General features: G+C 36.8%; 2 protein-coding genes across 2 annotated transcripts; one reads left to right on the top strand and one right to left on the bottom strand.

Annotated features, from left to right (window-relative positions):
• Positions 1 to 854: 854 nt before the first annotated feature.
• Positions 855 to 12,262, top strand: LOC111336668 (uncharacterized). The gene is made up of 9 exons (XM_022942796.2): positions 855 to 977; positions 1,087 to 1,167; positions 3,591 to 3,663; positions 5,627 to 5,694; positions 6,277 to 6,363; positions 6,561 to 6,704; positions 10,483 to 10,525; positions 10,640 to 10,724; positions 10,932 to 12,262. Exons 1-9 carry the CDS (start codon positions 933 to 935, stop codon positions 12,025 to 12,027), a joined length of 1,722 nt encoding a protein of 573 aa, XP_022798531.1. The 5' UTR covers positions 855 to 932; the 3' UTR covers positions 12,028 to 12,262.
• A 457-nt stretch (positions 12,263 to 12,719) lies between these two features.
• LOC111336672 (fas apoptotic inhibitory molecule 1) lies at positions 12,720 to 17,630 on the bottom strand. The gene is made up of 3 exons (XM_022942800.2): positions 17,087 to 17,630; positions 15,537 to 15,586; positions 12,720 to 14,416 (listed from the first exon to the last, which is right to left on the bottom strand). Exons 1-3 carry the CDS (start codon positions 17,424 to 17,426, stop codon positions 14,264 to 14,266), a joined length of 543 nt encoding a protein of 180 aa, XP_022798535.1. The 5' UTR covers positions 17,427 to 17,630; the 3' UTR covers positions 12,720 to 14,263.
• Between the last annotated feature and the right edge of the window lie 21 nt (positions 17,631 to 17,651).

Here is a 17,651-nt window from a genome sequence, read left to right on the forward strand (position 1 = left end):
GGTAGTATTTAATTTTGATTTGATTTCATTTATCTTTGGTTTCATTTTATTTCTATTTTACATTTTACTTTCACTCGCTTTTATTTTAAAAAGAAAAATGAGAAATAAATCGAAATTTAAAAAAATAACAAAAATAATTCCTATAAATATCCTATATACATATCTGATTACACACCAATAGAAAATAGACAACAACGTAACCACATCCGTAACTAAAATAATTCGTAACAAAGAAATCAAATTCGCTCAAATTCGACTTAGGCTAAATGAATCGTTTGAGTATCCTTAAAAGTCAGTCTGATGAATGAGTCAAGTTCAGTCAATCGTTTGAGTATCCTTAACAGTCTGATGAATGAGTCAAGCCCAGTCTACCCTCTGTTGTGACGGCTCTGACGGCGTCACACGCTCAAATATCGAAATCGTACAGAATATATCGGGCATCAGATGACGGAAACTTTGTTTCGTTGTTGATTTTATTATTTCTATATATATGACATATATATATATATAGAAGGGTTAATCTTGATATCTGTAAAACAGTGTTCGATACACACAGTAGAGCGAGTATAACGTGTGATAGGCAGAAATATATTAAAGGTGAACATAGATTTGCGACCAATATAACTCTTATTTGGTTTTGTTCCTTTAACATTTGCAAATTATTTTACGGTTATCTGCAAAATTTAGAATTTTAGTTCCTGTTAGAATCATGCCTACTGCCTGTCTCGACAAATCACTTATTCATTCATAAACAAATATTGAAATCATATAGTAGGAAAATGTATAACACTATCAGCTAACCGCAAATAAACTCGGCAGAAATGGGGAAATATTTCCTCTCGATATGCAAATTGCGGTCGATGCCAGAGCATTTCTGACCGATTGGACTGCGGCGAGTCCATCATAAGGCATGCGTTCTTTCCTGTGTCAAAATGGCTGCCAAATTTTCGAGGTTTCATGAGAATCGTTCTTACGAGGTAGCTGACCTAAACTCTTTAAAGAGTCTAATTACTGCAGAATTTTTTAACCGTTTAACTATATGGAGGTGTTTTTTTGTTATGAGTTTCCTTTTCTGTGCCATTATAGAGTGGAAGTACCGATCTATCTCACTTTGATGATGATGAACCAACTGTGGAGAAGGCGACCTTGGATGCACACATTACTGAGGTGATCATTTGATTACTAAGCTGCAGACGTGTACTTAAAATGATTATTAGTTACCCTTTTTAAGTGTGTAACAAAAAGACTGAACTTAAAGCCTAGGGCCTTTATTTCAGATAAGCATAACTATACCAGTATAAAGGCTGATAGTTTCTAAAGAAACTGTTTGGGGCTGCGTCGGTGGGGGTAACGAAATAATTTGGATAGTATCAACAAAGTTGAAATGGTAAATTGGCCACCGTAACGATTACAAAAGCTGACGTTTCGAGCGTTAGCCCTTCGTCGGAGCAAATAGAGGAATTGTGGGTTGTGTGTGCTTTTTAAGGCAGAAAATGGAGCTACGTTATTGGTGAGAACATGGCAACGCAAAAAACACGAATAAATTAGTGGAATGAAAAGCGTTCGTTGATCCCTGTGGGATTTAGACTGCCGGTTTGAAAGATGAGCTTTTGCTCAAGAGTTTTACGGCTTTCCGTGCTACCTAAGTGTAAGGAACAACCGCAGATTGCCGTATGTTGCTTAGAATGATTAGGTAAATTAAAGTGTCTAGTGACTGGTTTCAATGCGTCCTTGTCATTCTTTTCCACGTCACGAAGGTGTTCTCTGAATCGGTCACCTAGTCTTCCGCCTGTTTCGCCGATGTATATCTTTTTGCAATAAGTGCAAGTTATGCAATAGATTACATTGGCGGAGGTGCACGTGAAGTGATTGGTGATCTTAATGGATCATTTGGGTCCCGATATTCTATCAGTGTTGTGAATGAAAGGACACATTTTGCATCGTGCATGAGTGCATTTAAAAGTGCCTGGTTGGTCATGTCTTAAAAGAACTTCTGACCAAAAAAATTGCCTATGTTTTTGTCGCGTTTGAATGAAATTAGCTGAGGCTGCGAAAAGATAGTACTTGTCTCTGGATTGTTTTGAAGTAATTTAAAGTTTTTAAGAATGATGGATTTGACTGAGTGGTTGTGAGGGTGAAACGTGAGAGTGAATAGAATGTGGTCGGAATTTTCCTTCTATGACGTTTGTAGTGCTGAATGTCGATCAATAAGTTGGGCATGGTGGTAACCCGCTTGAACGACAGAAACAGGGTAACCACATTTATTGAAAAACTGGCACATTGACTCTGATTTGTGGTGGAAATCAGAGTCATCACTACATAAATGGTGAAGTCTTAGAAACTGAGAAAAAGGAATGGAATTCTTAACATGAGATGGATGCGAAGACGAATATAACAAGTAATTATGCGAGTCTGTAGGTTTGTAATACACACTAGTGCATAAACCATTGCCTTCAATTGAAACTTTGATGTCTAAAAAGGATAAAGACTTGTCAGAAATTTCCCAGGTATATTTCAGAGCTGGGTGAAAAGAATTGACTGCAGTTATGAATTGAGTCAGCTCCTCTCTGGTAGAGGAGGTAGTGCCGATACAGTCGTCGATGTAGTGACCGTAGAGTTCAGGTTTGGAGCCGTTGTATTGGCTGAAAAATTGGTGTTTGACAAAACCTACAAAAAGGTTGGCATAGCTAGGTCCCATTTTGGTGCCCATGGCTACACCATTGGTTTGTTTGAAGAAGTTGTCCCCGAATGAAAAACAATTGAGTGTGAGCACTAGTTCGGCTAAGCGTAGTAGTGTTTCACATTTAGGTTCCTTAACAGTACGTTGATCAAAAAAATGTTTAAGGGCCAGAAGGCCTTCGCCATTAGGAATGACAGTGTAAAGAGACGTAATATCCATGGTGAAAAGAAGTTTGTTTTGGCCAAGGAAATTAAAGTTGCAAAAGATTTGAAGAGCGTGTTGGCTGTCTTTAATATATGATGGTAAAGTTTTGACGATGTGAGCCATAATTTTGTCTAGATAGCTGGAGATAAGTTCGGTAGGGCAACTGCAAGCCGAGACAATGGGCCGACCCGAATTGTTAGGTTTGTGAATTTTAGGTAAAAAGTAAATACAAGAAGTTCTAGGAGTGGTTATGATGAGATTTTTTGCTGTGGCTGGCAATTCTTGTTTAGTTGTGAGTTGGTTGATCATATTCTTGACGGTGTTTTGATTGCCAGCAGTGAGGTCTTTGTCTACCTTTTGATAAAAAGAGGTGTCAGAAAGTTGCTGCAAAGCTTCTTTTTGGTAGAGGTCGGTGCGCCAAACAACGACTGAGCTGCCCTTATCGGTCACTTTTATAACGATGTCTTTGCGTTTTCTAATGCTTTTTAGAGCCAACCACTCTTCAGAAGAGAGATTAGAAAATTTGGTAACGCGATTGAAATGAAGTTTGTTGATATCGTGGCGGCATTTTTGGTAAAATGCCAGTATATGCGAATTTGTTAAACAGAAACCCTAAAGTTCACTTGAAAAAAAATAGAAAATTCAGATCCAAGTGGTTTCAATAGGTGTTTTCCTAGCTGAATTGTTCATTGCATAACTTTTTCAGGAAAATATTGGATATCAGATGGCTTTGCGACTTGGCTGGATTAGTGGATCTGGACTTGGGAAAAAGAAGCAAGGTAAAGAGAAGTGGTACCATAGTTGGTGGTGTACTTTGAACCAAAGTGCTCTCTTTAATTGTAGCGCTTAACATTGAGTTTCGTAATGCAAGTGATGATTCATACATACATACTTTATTTAAGGTAGCAAAGAAAACACAAATAATACCCTAAAGAGGAAGTTTAAGAGGTTAACCCTTTGTAAATAAACTTTCAAAGAAATAAAAAATATATGCTTATAATAAAATCTAAGATGGATAAAAACCTAAGAAATATGCATATATAATTTAAGAGCTGTTTTGAAAGGTGTTAAGTTACCTATCTCAATGACATTGGTGTGCAGGTCATTCCATTCACAAATGATTTGAACAAAAAAAGAGTATTTATAACAATTGGATTTTGCCAATTTAACCTGCAGTTTGTAATTGTGTTTGGACCTAGTACGTTTTGAAGCAAACTCAAAAAAATCACAAAAATAAAGGCCATCCAGGGTTCACAATGAATGTCACGGGAGTGTTTCAGGGTGACGCTATGCTGAGACAGATCTCAGAGTCAGTCCAGATCAATAAGGTTCAACAAGATCAACTGATAAACACGAAGAGCGTGTGTAATTATGACAGGATTGCTTGGGCTGTTGTCACACAATCGTGAATGAGGCTACGAACATTTCATCATGTGACTATTGCACAGTGAAACTGAGTTCTAGTCTCTTGTAATTAATTAATTTAATTGTCTATCTATTGTTATCATTGTTATTTGTGTTGTTAGTGTAATTTTTGTGGAATATTGATTTATTGTTATTGGTGGTTTTTTCTTTGTTTTTTTTTGTAAGTTTTTAAGTTTGTTTTTCTTTGTTTGTCTACTTTGGTGGTGTTGTTTTATCAGTTTTACTTTAGCGTCGTTGTTGTGCAACTAGATACCAGGTTATTGCTTGTGCAGCATTATATGCTCGTGCAACATTATATGACATGGTCTGAGATTTGAAATTTCTAACGAAACAGCGAAACGAAACATTGCATACAACTGAAGAGGTCTGTGGACGAAACTAGTTTTGTAGTAGGCGTGTTTTAAAGTGCGTTGAAAGTTAATTCTAATGAGGTTTTTGTTTTCAATATGATGATGAAGGCCATTCAGCCTGAATACAAGTTTATCGCATTCTACCAAGGAAAAATATAGCCTTCTATCAGTCATCTTTGACCAATGTAACATTTCACAACGATCTTCATATGACATCTCATCCCTTTGCTGACCTAAAGCCAATCGAGAGGCTCTTCTCTGAACTCTCTCCAAGAGAACAATATTTTTAACTAGGTAAGGGCACCATACTGGGAAAGCATACTCAAGGATTGGTCTCACAAGAGTCTTGTACAATGTGGAAAAGATTTCGTTGTTTACAGAACCAAATGTTTGCTTGATTAGACCAAGAACTTTATTGGCCTTATTGACAACCTCAACAACGTGTGGAGTCCATGTGAGGTCATGTGAGATTGTAATGCCAAGGTCTTTTACAGAACTCACTGAGCTTAGACATTCTCCGTGCAAGATAAGAGAGTAATGTGGGACAGATTTATCACGGTTATGTGTTACTCGCATAACCTCACATTTGTTCACAATGGAGTTTAACTGTCAGACCTCAGACCACTTCTTCAGGTGAAATAAGTCGGACTGAAGAATATTTGTGTCGCTAGCTATGTCAGAGATCTCTCTGTAAACCTTGGTATCATCTGCATACAGTTTAACCATAGATGAAATTCCTGATGAGATGTCATTTACATATAAAATGAATAAGACAAGACCAAGGATTGTTCCCTGGGGTACTCCTGATAAAACTGGAGACCAGGATGAGCAAGTAATTGATAGTTCTTTCAAGGCTTTGCTTAAAATGCTAGCTTAAAACTGTTACAATATGACTTAGAGTCTTTCTTTAACATCACTAATAAAAGTTAAGTACTGTTAAGCAATTCCTGTTTGCATCTCTCTTCAGGTCGTACAGAACCAATACCTCTAGTCATGAAGGAGGATTCTTTATGTATCGGCCGTCTTACTCTTGAGGTATGTATTGCTCCCTGTTTCCTTTAGTTACATACCTTACAAAGTGACTGGTAATCACTAACTTTTAAAAAGAAGTCCCACATTCTTTCATCTTAGTAATTTTCCCTGATTAAGAAGTACTGGTAACATGTAGAACCAGTAGGATTTAATGATTTATTTGGTTAAACCTTATAACAATGGACAAAGTATCATTCATGTTTAGATGAATTATGTATTTGTTGTACCATAATTAAAAACGATTTAAAATGATTTTTGGTTTTATTAGTTTTTTACCTTTGTCCGGATACTTTACATGTGCCTTCTTCCTTAACAAAGGAAAATACAAGTTATCATACAAACCTGAAATCATAATTATTAAACTACCATATTTCCATTTATTATAAGATTATTTTCCCTGTTTAATACTTATTTCTTGTGTATGACTTTCATTTGGTGAATCCTTTTTACTCCATGCAATATGGGTGTGTTTTAAAAGTTCTTGTGATTTCTGTATGATATCGCTATAGACCTCAAGTCAGTTCATACATCACTAAACATAAATTTTGTTTTGAAAACATCTGGCTTGTTTTCTTTCCTGGTTAGTTTGAGCAAGCAGATGAAGCCACACGTAACAGGAAAGTTTTGGAGATTGAGAAAGAAGATAATGAAGAACTGCAGCAAAAATATCAGGTTTAAGTTACTGATTTGTATTTCTCAAGGACAGCCTTTGTTTCGAATCTATAAAAGATAGAGAATGACACTGTAGTAGTGTTAATAAAAAGTGCTCGCCAGATAAATGCAACGCCATCATTTAAGTGTCAATTTATATATACAGCTTTAACTCAGTAAAACTATGTTGAAAGAATAATTTTTGTTTCTTTCCACAGAATGAGCAAGAGAAGGAAAGAGCAATTGAGGAAAGCTTGAAAGATCTAAAAGAGATGTTCTATTGTGAACTTTGTGACAAACAGTACTTTAAGTACAAGGAGTATGATAACCATATCAACTCTTATGACCATGCACACCGCCAGGTAAAGTAACAGCCAAATAACCCTAACATATAAACATTTTTTGGTTTTATAGAGCATCTTCATGCCTTGATTTGGAAAAACTTTTTGTCTTAAACTCAGGTTAATATTGCTACTGCAGTTTGAGTATTTTCTCAGCTGACTTTTTATTTTGATGAGTAATTTCTTAGAGACTGATTTTGAGATAAAAATGAGTAACAAAAAAGCACAACATTTCGACCTCTTCGAGGTCATTTCCAAGTGAGTAGAAATGTTCTAAATTAGCATAAAAATGTAGAAAAAGTTTAAATGTGCAAAAATGTGGCAAACGCTAAAATGTGATATAATATGAAAGAAAGTGCTAAAAATATTTACGAGGTAAAAACAATGGTCCGGAATAATAATAACAAGAACTACTCTAGATAAACAAATAATTCAAGGCACGAATTGAATTGCACTGTTTGTTTAGTTTTGGTTTGAGTTCTTTGATAAAAAAACATTTCAAAAATAAGACAGTCAAATTTGTTTGGACACTTTCTCACAAAAACTTTGTGCAATGTTGTCTGGCTCCATGTCATGCTGCTCTCTGAGATGGTTTCCAATTGCGGATCCTTTGTGTTCCTCAATTCGTTGGTGAAGGTGTTGGTACGTGTAGCCAACCTAGCCTGCATTGCATAGGCCACACTGAAAGGTAAAGACTTGTTTCCATATCTCAAAGTGCCCTTGGACGTTAGGTGCCTGGGAATGAAATCAAATCACTGAAATATAATTAGCGCCAAACTACCGACGATTTACGACTCTGAACGTTACCTGTTCTTTGCTGTGCACAAGTTTTAAGTCTACTTCGTGTGTGTTTTGAGTCAAGAGAAAACATCTGGAGTATATTTGGGCAATGGCAGGCGATGCAGATGTTGCATCTCTTTTATGGGAAATTTTCGATGTACGTTTATCCAGAAAGTCCGGCTACGTTTACCAATCTTTCAAGATCGACGAAATTGTCAAAGAATGGGAGTTGTGCACAAACTCATTGTTCACTCTTTGGGGGTATCGGTAAGTCTGACGGTGCAAATAAGCCAAATTCTGTGTTATTCTCCAATCTATTTACTATAAAAGCAGACCAACTAAATCCTCAGTTGGTCTAGTTCTATAAAGGCACTGGGAGAACGAACAGCACAATACATCACCAATCAATCTGTTATATTTTAATTTTCTTTTAGAAAAAAAGATATATTTTAAGATGAATTGCTAGTTTTTAGATTACAATGAAAGTGCCCATCCCCCCTCCCCTCCATGCTCCTCCCCTCTGTATTACCCCCCTTCAAATAAACCCCCCATCAATGAGGTCTGAAATTCCATAAGCCCCTGTGGTTTTAACAGACCTTGTATAGTATATGTTTATTTAATCACTTTCACCAGAGTGTGGTGAGGGTCGCACAACAGAGCGAGGCTCCAAATTAAGTGCGCCCAATATCCCACCCATCCCACCCCAGGGGAGGACATCTATCACACAGTAATCTCGTGTGTGAGAAATTAACGTCTCCTACCCCAACCCTGCAGGAGACGAGACCTCCATTTGTTCGTCCCTATCCGAGAAGACTAGAATATCTAACCATTTCTTGATATTATAGAAAGGCACCAAATTCTTCTCAATTATTTTAAGACCCTGAGTGTTGGTCCGGCCAGGGCTCGAACCCTCGACCTCCCGTACAACAGTCCAGCGCTCTATCCATTGAGCTTTCAACAAACTCTCAAATCCAATCTTTACAAGACTGGATTATAATTCATATTATGAGTGATAAGAATACCCAGTGACAAAATCACTTGTTGGCAGACACTAAATTATAGTTCTGTGTTAGACCCGTCAGCTACAACACACAAAGTCACGTGGGAAGACCAAAAATTGAAATTTGACGCCATACCATATTTTACTTTGGGGCAAAGAATTTTTGACTGTTGAAATGGAAAAGACAGGAAGAAAGCTTGGAAACAAAAGAGAAAAGAAATGAAACTGCAGGAGGGGTATGGGTTACTCAGTAATCATTATTAATGATAAAATTTCCCACAAATTTTTCAATTTTTTTTTCTGGGGAAGGGGTTATAGACAACACCTGTCTTCATTTAAACAGAAATAAACAAGAAATAATCATTGACAAGTAAATAGTAAGTGAATACTTTATTCAAGTGTCATTTCTTCTTCTAATTCATGTCACTGGTTGTAAGTTGTACTTGTGCAAGGAACACTAAAATCCAAAAAGGAATATTTTAAAATAATTTAAAACACTTATTTTGTGGTACTAAGAGTAAAACAGTTGAAAAAGACAAGAACTGGTGTTAACATATCAATACATCTCAAGTAGAAAATTCAGAGCAGAGTGGAACTCCTCAAAGTGCTACTTTGGAAATTGCTTCATTCTATAAAGGGTCTGGTATGTCAAAGTTCTGTTCTATACCTCTTCTATGGTCTGGCTGGAGGATATTTAAACAAGAGAGTGTTTCTGTCGAGGAACTATCGGCTCATAGTTGACAGCAGAAATTTGATGTTCTTAAGACAAATATGCCAGATTTAAGAACATCAAATTTCCAAGGGGCAACTATCAGACCAATAGTTCCAAGACATAAACACTCTATTGTCTTTATTGTTTACCACTGAATTTTCTGCCGTGCGGCAGATCAATCATACCTCCTCCCCTACTCCTCCTACTGGTGACCCCTATGTACAATATCACCACTGCAATGACTGGTGGCACCATAAGTGTGTTAACGTACCACCCTGGGCTGTAGAATGTAACAAGTCATGGAAATGCGAGACCTGCAATAAAATAAAGCTTTGAAAATGGAAGCTGAACATTCCACTTTTATCTAAGTCAAGTCTTCCGGTTACTATAGAACTAATCTAATTTGACTTTCAAAACTTTTAAATAGGCTTCCTGAGAGTGTTCAGTCAGTAAAGAAATGATAGGCACAAGTGATGCTGTTAGTGACAAAGTATTTTTTGCAGCTTGGACTTCAAGATTTCCGATGAAAAATAGACTCACGCAAAAGCCTTTGGAATCCAGAATAAACTAGCAGTAGCCACAACTTTTTCAGAGATAACTGTTATGTAATACCTGGTAAACATAGCCAGACTTGCTGAATAAGTGTACATTCCGATAAATGAGATGCAACATCTGCATCGCCTGCCATTGCCCAAATGTGCTCACTAAAGAAACTAAGACATCAGATTATTCTTTTCTGGTGAATTTGAAAAAGAGCACGAAACATTTTTTCAATACCAAAGCGGAAACCAATTTTGGAAGGGCACGAGGGCGGTTTGAGCTATGGAAACAAAGCAAATCCATCATGCCGCTACTCATTTCCATGGCTGAAATTGCCCTTGAGGTTAGTGTCTGATTTCTTTTTTTATGGGCGAAAATAAACCTTAAGCGACAGAACTATGCTGGATGTGATATTTACTGAGCTAAAAGTTTTCTCTTGACTCAAAACACACACGAAATTGACTTAAAATTTGTGCACAGCAAGAACAGGGAACGTTTGGAGTCGTAAATCGTCGGTAGTTCTGCGCAAATTATATTCCAGTGATTTAATTTCATTCGCAGGCACCTCACGTCTAAGGGCACTTTGAGATATGGAAACAAGTCTTTACCACACTGAAATGAATACATTATGCATTGTTGACTCACAAGAGGTGGCTTGTCCTTAGACTTTTGATAAATTCACCTTAAGTGACTTTACTAGTACCCAGCTTGTGATGTATTATTCAATAATGTTTTTTTTCTTTTTTTTAATGGCACTCTTTTTACAGCGACTCAGAGAACTTAGGCAAAGAGAATCAACAAGAAACATTTGTAAGTTATATTGCTACTCAAGAAGGTGGTGTTTTATTTTTGTTGTTAGAAACTCCAAACAATAGTATTATGCAAGAAAATGTTTAGAGCTTATGATATGAATTTTTAATATAGTTGCAAAGAAGAAAAAAGAACAGAAACAGATGGAAAAGGAATTGATGAGGCTCCACCTTATTTCTGGAAAGAATACTGAATCAAGGTCATTATCCATTGCATCTTTTTGCCCTGATTTGTTAAGCCCTCTTCATTGTTATATGTTATTTGTCCTGCAACTCTTCAATGTTCCTTAAATCTGTCATTAGGATAAGCACTAAAATGGCACAAATCAGTCTAAATGAATGAGTACCTCAATTAAAGTGAATTCAATAATTCAATTATCTTATTTGTTTTGTTTTTTTATCCACAGTGCTAATGCAGGATTTAAGTCAGTGTTCAAGTCTTCATCTACTGGTCCAAACAGCACATCTGGTTTTAAGCCAATCTCAGTCAATAAGAGCTTTCAAGCAGTCCCACCTCCAAAACCCATTGAATTTTCACCCCCTCTTCCAAATGAGCTTGCCCCACCCCTCCCTGATGAACCAGTCCCTCCACCTCCACCTTTACCACCATTAGATCAACAAACTGAGAAGCCTCTTAGCTTCAAAATGGGTTCCTCTTCTGATGGGAAAGATCAGCCCCAGAAACTTATCGGTACAGCCACTGAAAAGAAGGGTCTTTCTTTCAGTCTTGGCAAGAAAAAATGTGCAACTGTTATACAGTTTGGCACAAAATGTAAACCTACCAAGAGTACAGCTGCTGCTGCATTTGCTGAATCAAGTAGTGAAGAAGAGGAAGAGGAAGAAATGACGGAGGAAGACAAAAGAACATCATTTGAGAATGAGGAACTTTTGTCCACTCCAACCCAACAACAGGATACCCTTGAAAAAGTAATAGAGTATGCTGATACTTTGAGATTAAAGGAGGCTCTCAGGCCAAAACTGTTGATTAGGTTTGTGAAAGGGACAGAACAGGGTGGAGTACTTCCTGGAACTTTACCAACATCAGCTGATGAAGGTGAAACTACAAACAAGTTCCAGGAACCCCACAGAAAGTTCACTGAGAGGAAGGAGGTGAAAAGTGAAAATGAGGAAGGCAACACCAAGGATTCAGGAAACAGCAGAATGAACATGAAGGATGGAAGAGCTGGCAGTTATCAAAGAGACAGGTCCAAAGGTTACAAACATGGGAAGAATTCTAGCCATCAGAGAGAGGATTTTGACAGGAAAAATAACAGAAGGGAAGAAAAGTATAAGTACAGACAATCAAAAGATTGCGATGAAAAGAAAGAGTACAGAAAACAAGATAAGAATTCCAGCAGGGGTAGAGAAAGTAAGAATGATAAGTATAACCACAAGGAATTTAGAGAGGTAGAGCACTCCAAATATGGACGAAAATCACCAAATTTGAAAATGGAACCTAAGGATGGAAAAAGAAGATTTAGGGAAAATTTGGTAGATAAGTAAACTGGCAAAATAAAGGCCATGGTTAATTTATGGCTATGGCTTCTGAAAGCCAGAATAATTACCGTCACTGTGGTACTTGAAAGACAGGATAAGTTGCCGTTGAAAGTGAAAAATATATCCAGTCTTGGGAGGTGATGTTGTCGGAATGTGCGAGTAAATGTCTAAATACTGGTTCTCACAAGACAATTTTATAAGTCCTTTGAAGCTCTCTTAATAAACACACTTTTAAGTTAAATGCTCTGCTTACAATTTATAAATTATGGTTATTTGACAAAATACCCTTTTTAACAATTCCCAGTGAGAGCTGTCTTCATATTGAGGTACTTGTGGTTTTCACTTTTCTAATGGTGTCAGATGGTAGGGTTTAAAATGACTAGAGCTGACTAGAGCAGTACAAAAGATAGGATAGTTGCCATTAAGATTTCCATGTTCTAGGTGTAAAATCTCGTGGTAAAAAGTATGTAAAGTTTTAGTGAGTCCCAATAGAAGTTTGGAGTAGAACACATTTGAGAGAAAGATTGTGTTCTTACTTTTTTATATACAGGAAGTATTATTTTTAAAGCCCTCTTTAGAACTCTTCAGAATTATCTAGTCACAAATTGAAGTTTCAACTCAAGAACAAAGTTTTTAAAGATCCATCAGAGATTAGAAAAACAAAGGTCAACAACAAACCCACAAATCCACTCAGGATACTCACTTCGCATTTTTATTTTCAATTTTCAGTTCGTTTTATTCACCCATTGTGTACAATTAGAAAGTGCATTGTTTCCAAGGCACTTTGTCACATGTAATAGACACATGATTGTGACAGCTGTCAGAAATGCAATAACTCAAATTATTAAAAACTGGATCATTGGATAATGCAATTCAAAACTTCTTATTGGTTTAGCCATTATGGTCTATGAGCCAATATACCATAATCTACAAATATGGTAAGCATATGTGTCAGCTTAAAATTAAAAAGGAGCTAAAAAATTTAATAATTTAAAATAACGTTTTTACTAAAACAATTATTCCACTCGCGCTTGTTGGATATGAGATGATTAAAGCCAACTCGGCGCTACGCACCTTGTTGGCTATCTATCATCTCATATCTAACTCGCGCTTGTGGAATAATTAAGTAAACTAGGTACACCTGAACTATGTCTTGAATGTTAGGAATTAGTACATGCCAGAAAACCTCAAAGCCACATATCCATGATCACTGCTTACAGTTCCAGCTTTCTCAAGTCAGAACACAATCTTTAGCCAGAACTTTCCTGGTATTACCACTTTTCTTATTTCACTTTGTAATAGTTTTATGGTGAACATACTCCAATTGATTCAATTCTCCAAACCTGCAGACATTTAAAGGAATAACAAGTAGGACTTTTTACACTAACCAGCATTTATGAGAGTAGCTTCCATGTTTGGGACTTGAATAATTCACTATTTGATGGAGCCCAATTATTTTTTTCTATTGCACCACTTCTATTCCATTTGCAGCAAGAAATATCATTGTGCAAGAAAATCGCATGTATGGGAGCACCAACTTATTTCAATCACATTTACTTTCCAATACACATGTACACTGTATGCGTAATTGCCTTGACGAGTTATTTGATCCCCTCATGAGAAGCAAGTGCAAGAAAGATCCTACTGAATTTTAGTATGTTATGGAAATACAGACGTCATGGAGATTCTACCCACTATTCTACTAATTATCAGTAAATGAGAAGCCAAGCAAACCCATCAAAGCTCACAGACATGAGAGCAAAAGTTGTTGACACATGTTCTCTGAACAGTTCTTAGAAAAGGAACAAACAATAATATAAGGGTCCCTGTAACATGCATAGACCCATGGGACTCGCTGCGGTGATTTGACATGTACCTACTTTTACCCTCATTTCCAACCTACAAACACCAACTAAGGCATCAGCTCCAGGGGTACAATTTAGTTAAGGATTCCATTTACTATATTACTGACAAATAATCTACATTTGATCAGCAGGGATTTGCTAAAGCAAAGGCATAGAAAAAACCAAGAAAGTAGTAAAATAATCTACATTACTTTAAAATTTATTTTTGGACAACAGTTTTGTTTTAAACGAGAGTGTACCCTTTCAAAAAGGTGGTAATCAACACCATCATGAGAACAAGGTTATATTACTGAAAGTAACTTAGCAAATGCTATGATGTGAAATGCTCTGAGGGAATGTAGCTGTTACTGAAGTTACATTTGGTTATCGTGGTGATGTCATTCATCAATTGTCTCTGGTATTTCATTACCATCGATTATAAGGGAGTGAATAATTCCATCCTTTTTCTTTCCAGAGCTTATGGCTTTGATGTAACATGTGTGTTTGAGCCAAGTAAAATGAGTTTCTGTTCCATCATCAACAAATTCGCCCTGAAAATTGCAAGTGATTGAATTTAGTTACGTTAATTATGTAGACATCAAAACCTGGTTTTGGGGGGTGGGGGTGGGGGGGGGGGAGGGATGAAGGGGAGGAAGCACTTAAGAGAGCTTGGATGGGATTGTACTTGACAGGCCTTCAGATCTGATCCTTTTGGAGACTCCAGGCCCTAGAAACTATACTCCCAAGCCCCATTAAACTAAATGATAGATTTCATAAGAAAATTCATCACTTGACAAGGGGATTCTGCATTAAATCGCACATGAAAACCACTATTGCACAAATCACAAGGCGAGTCAGTAAAGGATTTTCCTTGAATCAAATAATTAAATGAAAAATAAGAAAGAAAAAAAAAAAGAAAACAGCATAACTTATAGTTATGTATATGTGGATAGGAAACAATATCACTTAACCTTGTTTTCAACTTGCAATTTTACACTAAATACCCTGCTTTGTTAACCAATCAGAGTGTGAGATATTGAATGACGCGATTCTAAAGGAAAGAAATACCAGAATGTCTGAAGTTTCAAAAACATGTTATGTTGAATCACAGTCTACAGAAAATACAACATCTGTATCCTCTCAAGTGAAGATAACATTGTTGTCATCATGGTAATTATGTTCATTGAAGTGGCAGTCTAATTCCAACTGAAGGAGGTTTTTTCTCACCAATATAAAACATCAATGTAGAATTTAAGTTGATTTCTGAGGAAAAAAAATTCTCATGAGAACTTGTTTAATTTTTGTCAGAAGCTAAAGTAGCATAGTAGCATTTGAAGAAAATAAAATTTATAACAGCTTCTCTGATATCTATATGATATACAGAATATTTTCTTGAATTTTTTACCATGGTTTTGAAATGAATAGAAAAAACATTGATTTTCATTTCTTTCACCATCTGCCTTTTGTTCTGAAAAAGGTTTGCAAAAAGGAAAAATTTTCTGGTGGAAAATTTTTTAGATCAATTACAGAACTAGAAACCAAAGAGAGCTTTCATTTGTCAGAGCAAATAAAGCAGCAGAGTATGGCATAATGGCTGGTGGTAAAACATCTTGACACAACTTAGCACATCATCAGTCAAGTTAACACATAATTTATGATAATTTTACTCACAGCTGTCTCCACTACCAATCCATTGACCCACACCTCCATGGTATCTTTCTCTGAAAAAAGAAAAAGAGATCCATATTTGTTCACTAACTTACCAAACTATTACAGTAATGACTCATATTTTTTAAAGTAACACTTCCTTCTGCTTTTAAGATTCCACAGACCTCAGTCTGTGAGAGGAAAAGCTTGAAAAGGCAACTGCAATAGCAGGCTAGCAAAATCCACTGACTCTGTTTCAACATAAGTCGCACAAAGGAGGTGAGGAAGGGGGGGGGGTGTGGGGATTAGATGAAAATAAAGCAAATCTACAAATTTACTAACAGATCAAGATAATGGTTGGTACTTTAATGTTTGGTTTTCTAAAGCAGCTGGTGAAAACTCTTGCTGCTGGTGCTTTAAAAGAACACTTAAAGTACAGTATATAGTCATTGCCAAATGCCATTGCCAATGCCATGCAGTATAGAGTCAGTCATCTGTCATTCTCTAGCTGCCTGATAACTATCAGCTGATCAAATGACACTAAACCAACCATGGCCAGCAGCAACCAACTATCACTGTATCCTCCTTGACTTATTGAAGATATTGGCTAATGTGCTGATCAGCTGAAACATCCTCTTCCAGGCAACCCATAGGCATTTGACCATCATTCGTACCTGGGAGTGGGGAATTTGAAACTTGCCTAGCCAAAGTGGGGGCTTTGAACCCCAAGTGTAAAGTCTTTCTAGCAAATATGGAAGAGTTTGAGGTAAGAAAAAAAATTAAGCATTTGAACACAATTTTTGTCCCGGGGGACAGAATTTGAACAAACCAATCTGCAAAAGTTCAAATGCCAAGGGGGTTGCATGTTGGAGCTTTGAATTGATCTACACATAATATGTACATATCAACCATGGCTACACAAGTTCCCCATGTATCTGAAAGCTTTAAGTAATACCTACCGGTACCTTAAAACATCCATCCCAATATACTGAATTATTCAAAATAGAGATATATGTGTTTATATATACATATATATATGTGTGTGTGTGTGTGTTTGTGCAAATGTACTTATTTATTTAGACTTTAAGACATTTTGTTTATATTCGCAGTTGTTTGTAATTAACATCAAGGTAATCTGTTGTATCAACAGCACTGCAAACCTTTCAAGAGTTTTTTTTATGTCCTTTCTCAAAAAAAAAATTGTAACACTGACTCCTTTGATTGAAACACCTGCCCAGAAGTACAAACAAGCTTATGGAAATCTGCAGGCTGTCATTTACACTTGGACGTGTTAAACCTTTAATGCTTGAAAACTTCGTATCCAACCTATTCTATTTACACACAATCGTTTAACGTTGTCAGTTTTGAATTTAGTTTTATGATGCCCGGCTAAACAAGTATTGAGAAAAAATGCATGGGGTGGTAGTCAGTGTCGTCAGTCTTGGAACTATAAGCTTTCCATACCAGTAACTGAAATACAAAATAAACACTATTGCTCGCAACGGAAATGAAAAGTCGACAGAAGCTAATAACAAGTATACCGCAGCCCCTGGGTGATTTAAACATAACCTTACCCAGGACCATTCGCGTTTCTTCGCCGTCAAGAAGAAAAGTCCAGACTTTAGCCGTTTTCTTGCGATTTTCCACAAACTTCTTAAGCGGTTTCCCGTCAATTTCAAGAGTGTATTCGTACTGAAAGCCACTCACTGCCTCTATATGAATAGTTGCTCTTTTTCCTCCGACTAAGAAACTCTCTTTGCCTACAAGTCTAAACATCCAATTATTCCGTATAACTTCCACATTGTCAACCAAAATCACACGCTTGCCGGTTGTGGTGCCATGTTCAAACTGAATTCTATGCTTGCCATCGGACAAAGCTATGTCCCAAGTTGCTACAACATCTCTGTCGCTCATTACGGCGGCTTGTAAAGCTTGACTACGAGGTCAGGAAAGCGATAACAACCAAACAGGATGAGATAGAGATATTAACGTTGAAACACTGACTGAAGCTTATTTGACTGGCTAGCAGGATTCCTAATAATGCTACTATTATGTTTTCCACAGGGAACTGAAGAACCATTCCAGAGTGTTAGCAGTAGCCTCGCTCTCAGGATTCCAAATGTTACTTACAACGAGGCT

The sequence above is a fragment of the Stylophora pistillata genome, chromosome 12 (assembly GCF_964205215.1).
Source record: "Stylophora pistillata chromosome 12, jaStyPist1.2, whole genome shotgun sequence".
In the NCBI taxonomy this organism is placed as follows: Eukaryota; Metazoa; Cnidaria; class Anthozoa; order Scleractinia; family Pocilloporidae; genus Stylophora; species Stylophora pistillata.